Consider the following 15,584-nt stretch of genomic DNA (forward strand, 5'->3'; position numbering starts at 1 on the left):
GCAGTTCCCATTTTTGCAAACCATACATAATTACAAAGAAAAAAATTACTGAAAATGCGCTTCAGGTGTTTGGATAGATCAGGAGGCTACAGTGCACTCCTCAAAAAGTCGCAGCATTCTTTGTGGCTTCATGAATCGTGAATGTATTGATGACATAAATGAGGAAATATTAGAGTGGCAATGCGCGACGCGCTCTATGTCGGTAAAAGTCGGTATAAAAACTATATATTTTTGTTCTCGCTTAAAATTGTAGGCAGGCTACTTAGTAGGCCAAACCTCCGGGACCTCTTAACCTGGGACCCTTGTTGTCATCAGGTCAGCTGCTAGCTGCTATCATCCTCGTTTTTCCTGCCGCCACGGCATCACTATTTTATGAATGAAACGTAAAAGTGCTGATAACTCCTCTGTATCAAAAAAGAAAGTAAGGCTGTATCTCGAGAGTTACCTCAACTTCAGCTTTTCTAGACCTAAGTAGGGGGGGCGCCAAGGAAAAAAGGTTGGGAACCACTGCTCTACAGTTTCATGTTGGTAGTATCTTCAGTCAGCTGAATTTACACCCATTCAGCTTTCATCATGTAATGAAGGTGCATTTTAGGCTGTGATGTTTTTAGTGGAGTTCTGTAAAGTAAAGATTTGAGCTCTTACCACTTATTATTATTATTATTATTATTATTATTATTATTATTATTATTTTTTTTTTTTTAAGAAATAGTAAGTTGAAACCTAAGCCAATAAAACCCCAAGTTTTTACTATTTCACCAAACAGTTGGTAGCACATAGGCTGGGAAGTACAGAAAATGACTTCTGCTCAATCAGGGCTCTTCAGGTTCCGGCTGAGAACCAAAGCTTTATATCATCTGTAATGTTTTACCCTGTTCTGTACTGATGCTCTTACTGCTGTTCCAGCATATACTGTAGTATGAAAGCAGCAAATAAGCCCTAATAACTCCACCTCTAAACTCACCTCACTGCATTGCCCTCACTGTGTGATGAGATGTGATTGCTTAAGGTGGATGTACACTACAAGATTTTAGCAACAGGTTGATTCATATTTACATACAATACTTGTCATTTATATGCCTTTGCTGTTCTTTTTTTTTTTTTACTTTGTACTTAATGTGGTTATGTATTTACTGAAGAACAAGCTGAACATTTCATGCCTTAAACGGTGATGTGCTTCACCCGCATGTATTTACACCATCCATTCCCCCTCTCGCTCTCTCTCTCCCCCTCTCTCTCTGCGCTCTCTCTCTCTCTCTCTCTCTCTTGCAGATTGTGATGTCAAACTCCTGAGTGCCGGGGTCACTCTTTTTACTTGTTTAAAACAGCGTTAAAAACTTTGTATGAAAGTGCATATATTAAGCCACACTGTAGGTGTGATCCTTTTTTTTTATTTTAGAAGCAAAGGAAAGAAAAAAAAGTTTCTACTGTCTAATAATGGCAGCCATGTTGGTAACACAAAGCATTCAAGGGAAAATGTATTTTCTTACACTTCTTGCAACAGATGACTGATATTTTGTTTATGTTTGAGTTGAATATAGGACAATATATACAGTTTGTCATTCTCTTTCTTGAGATTGTTTTGAAAAACAGAAAGCTATTGATTTTGATTGTAAAATCTGTCTTTAGTTCCACACACAGATAACTCATCATTTAATTTGACCTAACTGTTTATGGACTTGGTCATAACATGCTGCAGCAGAACATTTTTACCTCATTTCTTAGCCGAGAATTTAAAAAAAAGCATGCAACATTTCCTAGTTTCTTTTTATTGGCTGTACCCATGTATAATGTTATTTTATGTGCATATTATATCTTTTTGTGAAGGACTATTTTTATGTTCTAAAGAAAATAATGGTAGGACCTGTAAAGATAGGTTGGAGAAAAATGTAGTTTAGCTTCTCTGTTCTAAATATGGCAAGCTTGACAGTCTCCAGTTTAAAAACAAAAGTCCTTGTACATACACTGTTTGGCCGAAATCACATCATATACATCAATAACATTTCACCAACATGGCTGCTTGGTCTTTGTCAAAAGTGTCTGACCCACTGGCAACCAATTCATGTTTTTATTTTAGTTTTTTTTTTTTTTGTATTTCCCCTAGTGCATATTTTTGTCATATTGTAAAGCTTTTAATAAAAAAAGGAAACAACAAGACTATTTCCAACTGTTTTCTTCCTCCTTTCTTTGCCTGTCTCTGTAGGTCTCATAACAACAAACTACAATCAGCTGCATCTTAGCTCCCTCCTAAAATCCAAGTGTCAAAAAGACAAGCCTTGTGGTTCCCTCTGAATGATTAAGCCCCGTGGTCCAAGTCAGGCTGCATCTGAACCGGAGCCCTCTCTGCAGGAGAGCACGCTCCCAGCTGAAAATCAGCTCGCACTGGTGACAAAAGCGCCCAACCTCCGACACCTCCATTGCAGTGCTAAGTGGAGAGATGAGCCCCTTTTTTCTTTTAAAGTGTCACTGGGACGTAATGGCAAAGAAGTCCCACCTTCAGACCAGGGCCGGGATGGCTACGCACTCTGTCTGGCAGCCTGCTTCATCCCAACCGGCCATTCCTGCCAGCGCATCCCACCCATGAGAAGAAAGATCTAGATGGGGAAATGCAGAAAAAGTTGATAAGTTGGCTGGTTGGATGTTCAGTGACAGTCTGTCACGTCAGCAGCGGACTCTTAAAACAGTTGTGTTCGTATTGTAGCTGATCACTGTTTTTGTGTATCCTTTATAGCAAAGTGTCAGCTTTGATCTTTCCACCCAGGGGTGCATTTTAATGTTTGTTGAAACATCCCAATAAATCTTAGTCCCCTGCCTTACATGGAAATGTCCACAATGTCAAAATGAAAATTCTTCACATGTGGCAAAAGGCAGGCATCACAACCATGTACAGTACCTTGGAGTTCATTCTTCTCATATTTAACGACTGTATGCCCCAAACCAGCATTTTATTGGTCCCCCACCAGTAAAAAAAGAACCCCGTTGAAGCCGATCAGTTTCAGATCCACTCTGTGCAGCCAATCTCACCTTCCATGTTTCACACCCAACTCCACTGCACCCTGTTATTTGACTAAACCCTCTGTTGCATATCCCTGCACGAAGCTTGAAGCAGCCTCGTAAAAACCCGGTGGCACATTCACATTCAGTGGTGCATTTCACTGTACATTCCCTGTCACTGTAGCCTGATGCTGAGATGCTCCATTTGCAATCGAAGCTAGATTTCTGAAAACTAGTCAGAAGGTGAGTTTTTTTTTTTTTTCTGTTGGATTTAAATCACCACATATGGGCCTGGACAGCACTCCCTCTCAAGTTATTCAAGGGGTCTTTATTTGGTCTGAGGGCTGTCGTGTTAATTTCCAGCAGGAAATACCCAGAACCGGCCATCCCACCACACCCTGCTCCTCTTTTGACCTTTTTACCATGTTGTGTTCTTCTGAAATGCAAGTTCATAATGTGAACTATCTCCGTTCTCCTTTAAACTTGACCATTTGGAAGGAGGTCAAGTAGTGAGGAAGCGCGACTGTCAGGCCTTCAGGGAAGGTGAAACTTGTACAAGGCTTAACTAACCCACATGTACTGTACCTCCCCTCCATACACACACACACACACACACACGTCTCGTCAAAAGCTCTGTTTCTGTCAGTGGCTGAGTCTGTAAGTCTCTTCCCCCTTATCTATCAGCCACTTCTTCCAACATATTTCATTGAGGTTGACAGGTTGGCTCACATATGTCTCTCAACTCGCCCTCAAAGCATGGTTAAGTAATTGGATAATGGACTTTTCCACTCAGCATCAACTCAGTTATGTTGCGGTCTGCTGCAGTATGTCTGGGAATAAACTTTGAGTGGGGACTCGGGAGTCTTTGTACCGTGGGGTTTGTATGAAAATTTTATAGCTACATTTTTATCATATTTGGGAACATTTTTGTAATCTGTAATTATCAGTTTTGTAGGAAGGGAGCAGTCATAATACACGGTTGTCTTTAAGTTGTTAAAAAAAATAAATTAAAAAAACTAGGCAGATGTTTTGGTTTCAATCAGTTTTTTTTGTGTGTATTTGCAGAGTTGAGAGATAATGTAGCTGCCTATCTTCTTTACTGTGTTTGTGTGTCTTTCACACAAATGTCCGTCACTTTGTAATTTGACGATGATGATGTGTTTCATCCACTGTTTGAAACCTCTATTGTATATTATGGCTGTCCAAATATGTAGAGATAAAAGATTTTTAGAGCAGTAGAAACTTTTATTTTTCACTCTTTGAACCAGCAACTAAGCCCGCCTGTATATTTTAACTGTCTATTTTTTTCTCTTTAATTGAAGTGAACTCTACATTTTAGAAGAAATGGCTCTTTATATTAAAAGTGCTGCATATTGTGAGCATAATGGTTTTGAATGGGTGAGAGTGACATAGTTTTTTTTTCTAAGAAACCAACCAGTTCAACATAACTTCTACAGTATATTGACATTGCATTTCTTGTATTATTTATTCATATCGATGAAAAAGTTCTCAGTTTTTTTAGTAATGTTGAGGAAACGTAACTGCAGATTTAAAAAAGAAAAAAAAAAGAACTATGTTTTTAACTGATTGTGGCAACTCTGAAAAGATTCTCTTTTGTACTTGATAGGACATTTCATCCTAGATAATAAAGTAATGCTTTTGACACCAGCTTTCGAAAGACTTGTGTTTTCTTTGATTGACAGACGGGTGCCTGGCCCTGCAGAGCTCTAAAAGGGATCACAAGAACCTTGAATTGGCTTCTGGATTTGATGGGGTGTACACAAATCAAGATCGGTGTCTCGAGAGATCTTTTGGAGGACCTGGTCAAAAGCTTAGCAACAGCATTTTGGACCACCTGTTAAGTGATCCAGGGATGTTTTTCTAAAGCAAGTGAAGAGGGAGTTACAGTTGCTGGGACAGGATGGAATGAATGCATGAATAATACAGTGCCTTGCGAAAGTATTCGGCCCCCTTGAACTTTTCGACCTTTTGCCACATTTCAGGCTTCAAACATAAAGATATAAAACTGTAATTTTTTGTGAAGAATCAACAACAAGTGGGACACAATCATGAAGTGGAACGAAATTTATTGGATATTTCAAACCTTTTAAACAAATAAAAAACTGAAATATTGGGCGTGCAAAATTATTCAGCCCCCTTAAGTTAATACTTTGTAGCGCCACCTTTTGCTGCGATTACAGCTGTAAGTCGCTTGGGGTATGTCTCTATCAGTTTTGCACATCGAGAGACTGACATTTTTGCCCATTCCTCCTTGCAAAACAGCTCGAGCTCAGTGAGGTTGGATGGAGAGCGTTTGTGAACAGCAGTTTTCAGTTCTTTCCATAGATTCTCGATTGGATTCAGTGCAAAATTATTCAGCCCCTTTACTTTCAGTGCAGCAAACTCTCTCCAGAAGTTCAGTGAGGATCTCTGAATAATCCAATGTTGACCTAAATGACTAATGATGATAAATAGAATCCAGCTGTGTGTAATCAAGTCTCCGTATAAATGCACCTGCTCTGTGATAGTCTCAGAGGTCCGTGTAAAGCGCAGAGAGCATCATGAAGAACAAGGAACACACCAGGCAGGTCCGAGATACTGTTGTGGAGAAGTTTAAAGCCGGATTTGGAAACAAAAAGATTTCCCAAGCTTTAAACATCCCAAGGAGCACTGTGCAAGCGATAATATTGAAATGGAAGGAGTATCAGACCACTGCAAATCTACGAAGACCTGGCCATCCCTCTAAACTTTCAGCTCATACAATGAGAAGACTGATCAGAGATGCAGCCAAGAGGCCCATGATCACTCTGGATGAACTGCAGAGATCTACAGCTGAGGTGGGAGACTCTGTCCATAGGACAACAATCAGTCGTATACTGCACAAATCTGGCCTTTATGGAAGAGTGGCAAGAAGAAAGCCATTTCTTAAAGATATCCATAAAAAGTGTTGTTTAAAGTTTGCCAAAAGCCACCTGGGAGACACACCAAACATGTGGAAGAAGGTGCTGTGGTCAGATGAAACCAAAATCGAACTTTTTGGCAACAATGCAAAACGTTATGTTTGGCGTAAAAGCAACACAGCTCATCACCCTGAACACACCATCCCCACTGTCAAACATGGTGGTGGCAGCATCATGGTTTGGGCCTGCTTTTCTTCAGCAGGGACAGGGAAGATGGTTAAAATTGATGGGAAGATGGATGGAGCCAAATACAGGACCATTCTGGAAGAAAACCTGATGGAGTCTGCAAAAGACCTGAGACTGGGACGGAGATTTGTCTTCCAACAAGACAATGATCCAAAACATAAAGCAAAATCTACAATGGAATGGTTCACAAATAAACATATCCAGGTGTTAGAATGGCCAAGTCAAAGTCCAGACCTGAATCCAATCGAGAATATGTGGAAAGAACTGAAAACTGCTGTTCACAAACGCTCTCCATCCAACCTCACTGAGCTCGAGCTGTTTTGCAAGGAGGAATGGGCAAAAATGTCAGTCTCTCGATGTGCAAAACTGATAGAGACATACCCCAAGCGACTTACAGCTGTAATCGCAGCAAAAGGTGGCGCTACAAAGTATTAACTTAAGGGGCTGAATAATTTTGCACGCCCAATATTTCAGTTTTTTATTTGTTTAAAAGGTTTGAAATATCCAATAAATTTCGTTCCACTTCATGATTGTGTCCCACTTGTTGTTGATTCTTCACAAAAAATTACAGTTTTATATCTTTATGTTTGAGGCCTGAAATGTGGCAAAAGGTCGAAAAGTTCAAGGGGTCCGAATACTTTCGCAAGGCACTGTATCTCCATCTCAGTGGGCCTATGCCTCGCAATGTTCCTTAGCTGGGAAAAAACAAGAATGAATCAAAATGCAAGATATTGGTCAAGAGTAAGTGCCCGGTCCATAGTGATACCTAGATTTTGTACAGAACGTTTAAAAGCAGATGAACGAAAACTGAGACCTTCCATTTCCTTAGGGACAAGGCTGGGTGTGGCAGCAATAACATGTTTCGTCGGTGTTGAAGAAATGATCTGCCATCTAGTTTTTTTTATAGAGTTTAGGTAGTTTGGTGGTAATTATGAGGCTTAAATGAGATAAAAACATTGTCTGCATAGCAGTGATAGGAGATATCTAAAATGACGTATTAGGGGCATCCCTGTGGCTTAGGGGGTTAAGACCCTGGGCAACTCTGTCTCCCTCGTTTCCTGTCAACTCTACTACTTCTCTTTAATTTTTTTCAAACATCAAAAGTGCCCCAAAAATGACTTATGTGCCCAAGGAGAGGCACATACAAGGCAAACTCCTGAGTTAACATCTAGTATGTATATGGCCATATACATACATAGATATTTGATAGATGTCTATGTATATATTAATATAGCCTATATATATATTAAGCAGTATAAGCCTATATATGTTGTTATGTGCTTATATGGTGTATTTTATGAAAATAAAACTGCGCTTGATCAAGTAATGACAAACTAACTATCTAATACAGACATAATGCGCAGAGATTGGGAGGGCTCAGTTGAACCCACAGCTCATTATTCCCCAGGGGGCCTTTAGTGAGTTAATCCCGTCCTCAATCAGTCTTCTTAACTCTTGTCAATTATCTGGAGCTTTAAGTGAAAAGTGTGCATAGGCTACTTGTGATCGATGAAGGACGGGGTCATGACTTCCAACACATCCAAATTATCAGCAAGACACGTAAAAGCCACCTCCGAAGTTGACCTTTAACTCTCCCCTCGCACCCTTCTCCCCCACCCTCCCTCTCTTAACCCCCCACCCCACCCTCCACACCAAACCGCTAAATGAATCCAGAGGCTCGCATGGACGCCGCGAGCGCCGCAGATGGCCAGAAGCCCCAAGTGGTTTCAATCCACCACCCTTGTCTCTTTCTCTCACTCCCCACACCTTGCGGCAGAGGGCAATCACACAGGAAGCAACTTTGAGATATTCCCACCTCCCTCTCCTCTCTCCCCGGTTTTTTTTTTTTTCTCTCCCTCCTTCTCCTTTACATCCTCTGCGATGAGGAATGTCCTCCCGCTGCGATAGCAGCCAAGATGTGGAGCAGGCTCCTGTTTCCTGCCCGCCTGCATCTGTTCCCTCCAGCGCTGATCCCAGATAGAGGCTTCCACGAGCCTGGGAACTGACCGGCCGAGCTGACAGACAGACAGAGGGCGAGAAAAGAGGCTTAGCCCTGGTCTGCCTTGACGTCCAAGTTCCCAAGTCAGTCTCTCTTCCCGGAGGCCAGACAGAGACCGTGGTTGTTAAACTCTAATTAGAGTGTCTTACTTTCGGGGCTCCTTCCCGTGCAATCACCGGGAAGGATAATGAGGATCAAAGTTTCAGTCAGTGGGTAGATGTATGCGATAGCATGAGTGGAGGGTTGGTTTAAAGACAAATAAATTCCTCACGGGGTCACCGAGTACAAAAAAAAAACAATACACATTTTTATTGGGTTCATGTATAGTAAAGCAATGTAAGCGTTCAGTGCAAGTTTTCCCTGTCATGAGCTCAGAGTCGTACTACAATCAAGCCAGGGATTTCTGATTAAATAAGAAGCCATCCCTTTAGAGAGACAGACCCAACCCCTCTTCTCCTGCTTCAATCCCCGTCCTTGTCATTTTACATAATCTTTATTTCTCCTCCATCTTGCCCCCTTGTCTCTCTCTTTCGCTGATCCTGCCTTAATACTTTAAATCCCCCCCCTTTTTTTTTTTTTTTAGCTTTGGCTCTCCCACAGGAGGACGTGGTTGTGTGTAAGCAAGAAAACAAGAGCCATCCCAAAGAGGAGCTGTCACGGAGGCACTTTTTCCAGAGTCATGTGTCCAGGTGCGGAGAGGATCAGATTCCTGCGATTAGATATATGGCTTATTCCCTACAACAACACACCCCTTCCTCATTCAGCAAGGCCCCTTTTGATGTCCCAGTCTACTCTGGCAGATATTTCATCGTGGACACATAATTAAAGTTAGAAAAATAAGCTGCTCTCATGACAAGCAAAGGCCCTGTGCTCTCTCTCTCTCTCTCTCCCTTTTTCACCCTCCTCCTCCACTGGGGTTTTTCGCTGCTTTTTCAGGCCCTTCATTCCCTCCCTTTGGTCCATGTTACAATAATAGTGCATTTCCTGCTTACCAATAACAACCACAGTGACAACATGCATGGGATTGAGTGTTACAAAACAATATTTGGTGCAATACAACATTTTGCATTCATAAAAAATTAGAAGCATCATTGATTAATCAAAGGAATCAACATGATTAAAATGTTGGATTTTTGCTAAATGAGATCCAGGGTTTCAACAGGTCCTAAAATGCACTAACCAACAGCCATTATTTAATTTTTTTTAAACAGGATGTTTGTATGAAAAAAAAAGAGTTTCTCTACAATATTGTGTAAAAGGGTTTGTTTTCTGGTATTGTTTAATATGGGAGCATGCTTAGAAAAACTACTGCGCCAGCTAGAAAAATAACATTAAACCAATTACCTTATCTGTAGGCATGTTCATATGTGTGCTTGGATTATAGTGGGAATAAAGAGACTGTCTCAGCACAAATATAGGCTTGCTAAATGCACATGAATAAAACAGTAACATGCCAATGTGACTGCCGATGCAAGATAATTATATACAGTATACCTTTTCTATAAACTAATTGTGTGGCTAAATGTTCTTCAGATGAGCCAAATAGCCCTTTAAAAGTGAGCCAATTGTATACCTTTTTAATTTAGGGACTTCATGAACCAGTCACGAATGAATGAGGAGTTTGAGTGGAGTTGTTTTTTTTAAATAATAGTGGGGACACCCTTTTTTGATGTCCCAAATGTAAAAAAATGATTGTGGAATATCCATTTAATTAAAGCTGCTTGTGTTTTGTGTTTGTACCAAAGAGCCCACAAGTCAGTACTTCAGGAATTTTACAGAGGAGTAAGAAAGATGAACCATGATAAGGATACATCATAGCAGTCCGTGTGAAAATAAATCCATACCTTCTGCAAAATGTCTTCTGTCTTGCACAATACTGAGGGGTTAGTTATGATCAGTTCAGGTAAGCTGCAATGTCTCTTCCCCTGCAGTAGGGGGCGATAGTCTTATCTTTGGTTCACCTACACCTGGATCGCGTGGCCTCCAGGGCTTTTTGGTGCCTCCGTTTGTTGAACCTCTTGACGTAGTTGTTGCTTCGCAGGAGGCCGTCTCCGGGCTTCAGTTTACCTCCCAGTAGGTTCAGGAGGTCACTTGGAAGATGGCGCCTCCTGTGGTATATCTGGCCCATTATAATGTATCTAGTCCCTTGGGAACAAACAGGGGAAATGTTGAAGTGACTGGGAGAAAGTGCACAGTTGAGCAATGTCCATGTTTGCACCAGTAAATTTGCCGTAGGGGTGTTCAGATGGGGCCACTGAAAATCTTGGGGTGGCAATACTAATTATCTGACGTGCATAGACTAATAGTGGTACTTTTAAAGGGGTACTTTGCCAATTTAAACCAGCTCTGTGTCCTCTTTGTGTGGGCGGTGTGTTTAGATGAACGTTTGGCTTCCGTCCGTGGCGCCAGTGCAAGGAGCTCGGGCTCGAGCAGCGGAGGTCTGCCAAAAAACGCTCCGAAACTCCATGGCGAACCTCTGCTGGGAGCTCCATGCACTGGCGCCACAGAGGGAAGCCAAACACCATTCATCTAAACACACCACCCACACTGCCATGACACAGAGCTGGATTTAAATCAGCAAAATAGCTCTTTAACATTTTGAATTCCACAACAATCCTAATTTTTTGTATCTGTATATACATGTTAGGCGATTCATTGTTCTTCAAATAGGCTAGCTGTCCTTTTCCTTAAAAAGAGAAATATACAGCTTTTTGTATATAATGCATATGCAACTCGCAAGGGGGGCAGGGGTGGTTTGGGGGACATGCTGATCTCAGGAAAACATAATTCCCACATCCCACACATGAATACTTTGGTGAAAACTTGTAATAGACTGCTTAATGGGCTTTGACACTTCTGCATACAGTATATGCCCTAACTTCTGTCTGAAATCAGTTTCATTCTATTTTTTACTAAACTAAACAGATTTTCTCATCCGATCCTTTTCTTTTATGAGGCTTCTGAGGGACCCTGCTACACTCACCGAGTTTGATGTCAGGGCAGGGCTTGCTGCACTTGTAGGTGTCCAGGACCAGAAGGCGAACTTTGAAGAAAAAGCTGTCTGGGGTCACATAGAGACGACTCATCTTGTAGAAGCCATCACTGCTCACCATCAGTGTAATGAGGCGTATTCCTTTACGCAACACATCGATGTCGTGAACTATCCCATTGACAGCTGTTAAAGAATGAAAAACATCTGTCACGTTTGTCAAAATGCGGGAAAATTCATAACATTTCACTTTTGTTTTGTCTACCTTTGACAAACTCTATCTTTGTCTCTCGCTGGGTACTTACCAAACTCACTGTAGCAGTAATACTCTCTCTCCTCCTTCTCCTTCCTGCACTCGTTCATGCAAAAGGCATCATGTGTGAAGTCGGACTCTGTGGAGAAGAAGCAGAGGACAGGATGGAGGGATGAAAAGAAAAAAGAGAGAGACTGTCTCCTGCCAAGCCCGTACAGAGCCAGACTCTCATTCCAGCATCATTAGAAAAAGGACAAGGTTGTCATTACAAAACCCAGGTGTTGCATTCCTCCACGTGGGACTGGAGGAGGTGGTGTGTGTGATGGGATCACATCCGTGTTACATTTTAATCTTAATCTGATAAAAAAAAAAAAAATCATCTTAATTTTAGGGACAATTATCTCTGGCTTTGCATCAGTTTCATCACAACCTCACTGCACACAAAGGGAAACACTGACAGCCAGATTTGAGGGAAGTGGTTGTAATTAGTGGCAGGGGATATTCACTAACTACCAGTGGAAGGGTTCATATCATCACTGTCATTATCACTCTCTGAGTGAACTTTATGAACTCTATATGTAGTATCTATCATATTACTATGACTGATGCATTTACACAGAAGTAAATCCATTTATATTTCTAGGTTATTAATGGGGTATTTTGTAGCCTTTATTAGAAAGGAGTCAGTGGAGAGTGACAGGAAATGTAGGAACATTTGATGAGATGAGGGATGACGTTCAACAAAGGTCTCAAACCAGGGACATTGCAATTACATGGTCAGCATGTAAAATCCCATTTGGCCATCCGAATGCACCAACAAATTTGGCATTTGAGCCCTTTTATCCCTTTTATTTTAAAGGCATTTTGTTAATTTCGTAGTTTGGGCCCTTTTGTGATCCAATGTTACAATAAGCCTCTTTTAACTTGGCAGGAAAAATGTTTTACATAAATATTTATATATAAATATCATTAGCATATATCATATATAATTCAGTAACTAATACTAAACTAAAATATATTGTAGTTGGTTTTAGTCATTTGTCACTGTGATAGTGTAATGTCATATTTTAAAGGTTATTGCTGGTGATAAATACTGTGATATTGAGCATCAAAGATTTTCCCAGATGGCTAAACTCTTACATCATTTCAATCGTTTGAAATATGTAATTCCAAAAGGGGAGTTTGAGAAATGATACAGCTGAAACGCAATACAGTAACATGTAAAGAATCTGAATATGTGGACAACTCAGTAGGCTATCAATACACAGGTCAGCCTCCGAGGTTAGGACAGAACAAATCCTGCCATACCTCGCCTCAGGATGTCGAACTGGTAAAGCAGGCTGGAGGAGCGCCGGTTGAAGACGACAGGCGGGCGGCTGTTGTTCCGGGTCGCTGCACCGAGACCTGACTGATAGAGACTGGACTTTCCCGGCCGGTTCTCCTCTGGGTCCAGCCGTCGGTTGGGGAGATCTCTGCGCGGGGAAGGGGCCGGTTGGTGCGGCTGAGTCTGAGGCTGTGTGTGGGGTGGACCCTTGGGTCTGGAGTTGGGGTGTCCTTCTGCTTCACTCTGCTGAGGAGGACTAATGTTGGACTGGGTGTCCTGGTTGGTTTTCTGCACAGTGCGGTTGTTGTTGTTGTTGTTGTTGTTGGCGGCAGCAGCAGCAGCAGCAGCAGCAGCTGTAGCTCCTGTCAGTGGGGTTTTGGGAAGCAGACCAGCAACTTCTGCTCTGGTTTTCTCGCTGTTGTGCTCCACCAGACGGTCGCTCTTGGGGCCTTTTTTGCTCTTGTTGTGGGGGCCGTGGTGGCGAGGGATGGGAGCCAGGTCACTGTGCTTTGGCCAGACAGCAGAGGGTAGAGGATGGAGGGTGAATTTGGACTCGCCGGTCTTGCTGCTCTTCTCTAGGAGCTCGTTGATGGGCAGGGAGGGTTCTTTAACCACCATCCAGGTCTGGTTGCTCGGAGCTGGATCCACGAAGCTGGTCTGACCCTTTTCTATCAGGGTGTACAGCTCTGGGTTGACACAAACAAAAACGTTATAGGCCTACTTCAGACATTTCCTTCAATTGTATATGGTATGTCAATGTAATATCAAAGCCTCTCTGGTCCTCCAGTAAGTCAACAATGGATTCATTTAATTTACATAACAACTGTGGATGTTCCTTGAAGCTAAAGATCCTCAACCCTGAAATATTATATATTTCAGGGTTTAGGATCTTTCTTTAGCTTAATTAACAAAGTATTACAAATGTTTGTGTTAGTAGGCTACTTCAGTTGGAGGTTGATCATAAGTAACTTTCATTGTGAGAACTAGACACTTTCATAAACAGTACGACACGACCTTAGCACAAGTGGGTTGCTGCATAATAATCTACAGCTCACATATATCAGATTTTAAAATGAACCAAATCATAAAAGTCCCCAAATCCATCTAAGTTAGTATTGATGTAAAGTATTACTCACTTAGCATTTTACCTAAACCACATTAAATAATTGTTTTGGGATGTCATTTTTGTAGTTTTTGTTAAATATTTTTGACAAATAACAGAATAGTACTGATGTAATGGATATTGTAATGGTGAGATCCAAAGCTAGTGTCAAATGGTAAATAACAAATCATGACAGAGTAAGCTGCTGTGAAATTAAACCTGTGTACAATGTATAGACCTCATTAAAAAAACAAGGAAACATGTAAAGAAACGAGGAAGGGTGTCTGTAGAAGGAAATCATGTTTTCTCCAACACATAAAAACACTATAAATACAAAAAAAGTGCACTCACCATTGACAACATGCTCCTCTGTCTTGTAAAGAGGAAACCCTAGAAACAAGAGAAACAGAATAATCCCTGTCATCCTGGATGTTGAGTGTGGACACACTTTAAAGTCTGCTACAGAGAGGGTAATCCTGGGATTTTTATACAGGCTGCTCAGGAATGAGATGGGATGGGGTGGGCAGGGAGATGGTGGGACGTCCCTTATGCAGAAGTAAACACTTTGACATGACACTCCTTTCATTCATGAATGGATTCTAAAAAGGCTCCCATTGTTGTTTGCAATATAAAAAGGCTACATGTGGTTCTGTGTAAATATTTTCTGCTGTTTACCAAGTAGGATTTTAGGTCAAAGAGAACTAGGTTCCCCTTCTGGTATCTGGTGTCCAACAGAATGTTCAAAGGCGTCTGTATTGATTTATTGTATACTTGCTTTGTTTGTTTGTTTTTGGACACTTAGGTGGACACATTTAAAATACACTCCACTTCAGGGCAAGTGATAGCAAATACTCTACAAACATTAGCTCGCCTTGATGCGAGGTGGAGGTGACGGTGTAGGCTACCTGAGTGTATTTAATATCAATGAGTGTTCGCTGCCCTCTGGTGGTCACAATGAGGAACTGCAGCAAATCAATACATTTGTCAAATTAGCATCGTAGAGTTTGACCCTGTGGTTCCCATTCATATTCTGAATCAGAATTTTGCCATTAATGATAACGTCTTAATCATCCAAGGTAAAATTACCACAAGCTATAAGTTTGTGAAACAATGGTTTATGCCTCTGTGGAAGCCACAAGTCTGTATGATCAACCTTTTTTTAAAGGTCCCATGACACGGTGTTCTTTGGATGCTTTTATATAGGCCTTAGTGGTCTCCTAATACTCTTTCCCGAAATTCAGCCTTGGTGCAGAATTACAGCCACTAGAGCCAGTCCCACAATGAGCTTTCCTTAGTATGTGCCATTTCTATGTCTGTAGCTATTGAGGAGGAGAGAGCGGGGGCAAGGTGGAGGGGGAGGGGGGTGTGTGGCCTTGACCAACTGCCACTTTGCTCGTTTGAAAGCCATGATGTCTCTCTCTTTCTCATGGGTGGGCCAAATTCTCTGGGCGGGCAAAGCAGAGAAAGGGGAGGTAACCTTTCTCCTTATGACCTCATAAGGAGCAAGATTCCAGATCGGCCCATCTGAGCTTTCATTTTCTCAAAGGCAGAGCAGGATACCCAGGGCTCGGTTTACACCTATCACCATTTCTAGCCACTAGGGGACCATAGGCAGGCTGGGGGAACGCATATTAATGTTAAAAAACCTCATAAAGTGAAATGTTCATGCCATGGGACCTTTAAGGGTACAATACTGTATGCAGTCCTTTCCTTAAAACAATGTATAGAGTAATACATCATTAATGCCTCTCTTTCATAGCTTTTAACCCATTAAAAG

The 15,584-nt window shown here is 41.5% G+C and overlaps 2 protein-coding genes across 8 annotated transcripts in view; one reads left to right on the forward strand and one right to left on the reverse strand.

The window, feature by feature from the left end:
* Positions 1 to 4,664, forward strand: part of LOC120569826 (nucleosome-remodeling factor subunit BPTF-like) — a 49,193-nt gene extending 44,529 nt beyond the window's left edge. For 5 of the 7 annotated variants that reach the window (XM_039817984.1, XM_039818065.1, XM_039818315.1 and 2 more), the window contains one exon: positions 2,204 to 4,664. In XM_039817984.1, the coding sequence (XP_039673918.1) occupies positions 2,204 to 2,240 (37 nt within the window). In that variant the 3' untranslated portion in view covers positions 2,241 to 4,664. Of the gene's footprint in view, positions 1 to 1,272; positions 2,138 to 2,203 lie in introns of those variants that run through there. The other 2 variants (XR_005641004.1, XM_039818220.1) reach the window with 2 other exon arrangements.
* Positions 4,665 to 8,431: 3,767 nt separating this feature from the next.
* On the reverse strand, positions 8,432 to 14,263 carry LOC120564440. The gene is made up of 5 exons (XM_039809448.1): positions 14,159 to 14,263; positions 12,690 to 13,391; positions 11,434 to 11,520; positions 11,123 to 11,314; positions 8,432 to 10,284 (listed from the first exon to the last, which is right to left on the reverse strand). Exons 1-5 carry the CDS (start codon positions 14,229 to 14,231, stop codon positions 10,097 to 10,099), a joined length of 1,242 nt encoding a protein of 413 aa, XP_039665382.1. The 5' UTR covers positions 14,232 to 14,263; the 3' UTR covers positions 8,432 to 10,096.
* Positions 14,264 to 15,584: the final 1,321 nt, after the last annotated feature.

This window comes from Perca fluviatilis, chromosome 1 (assembly GCF_010015445.1).
Source record: "Perca fluviatilis chromosome 1, GENO_Pfluv_1.0, whole genome shotgun sequence".
Classification (NCBI taxonomy): Eukaryota; Metazoa; Chordata; class Actinopteri; order Perciformes; family Percidae; genus Perca; species Perca fluviatilis.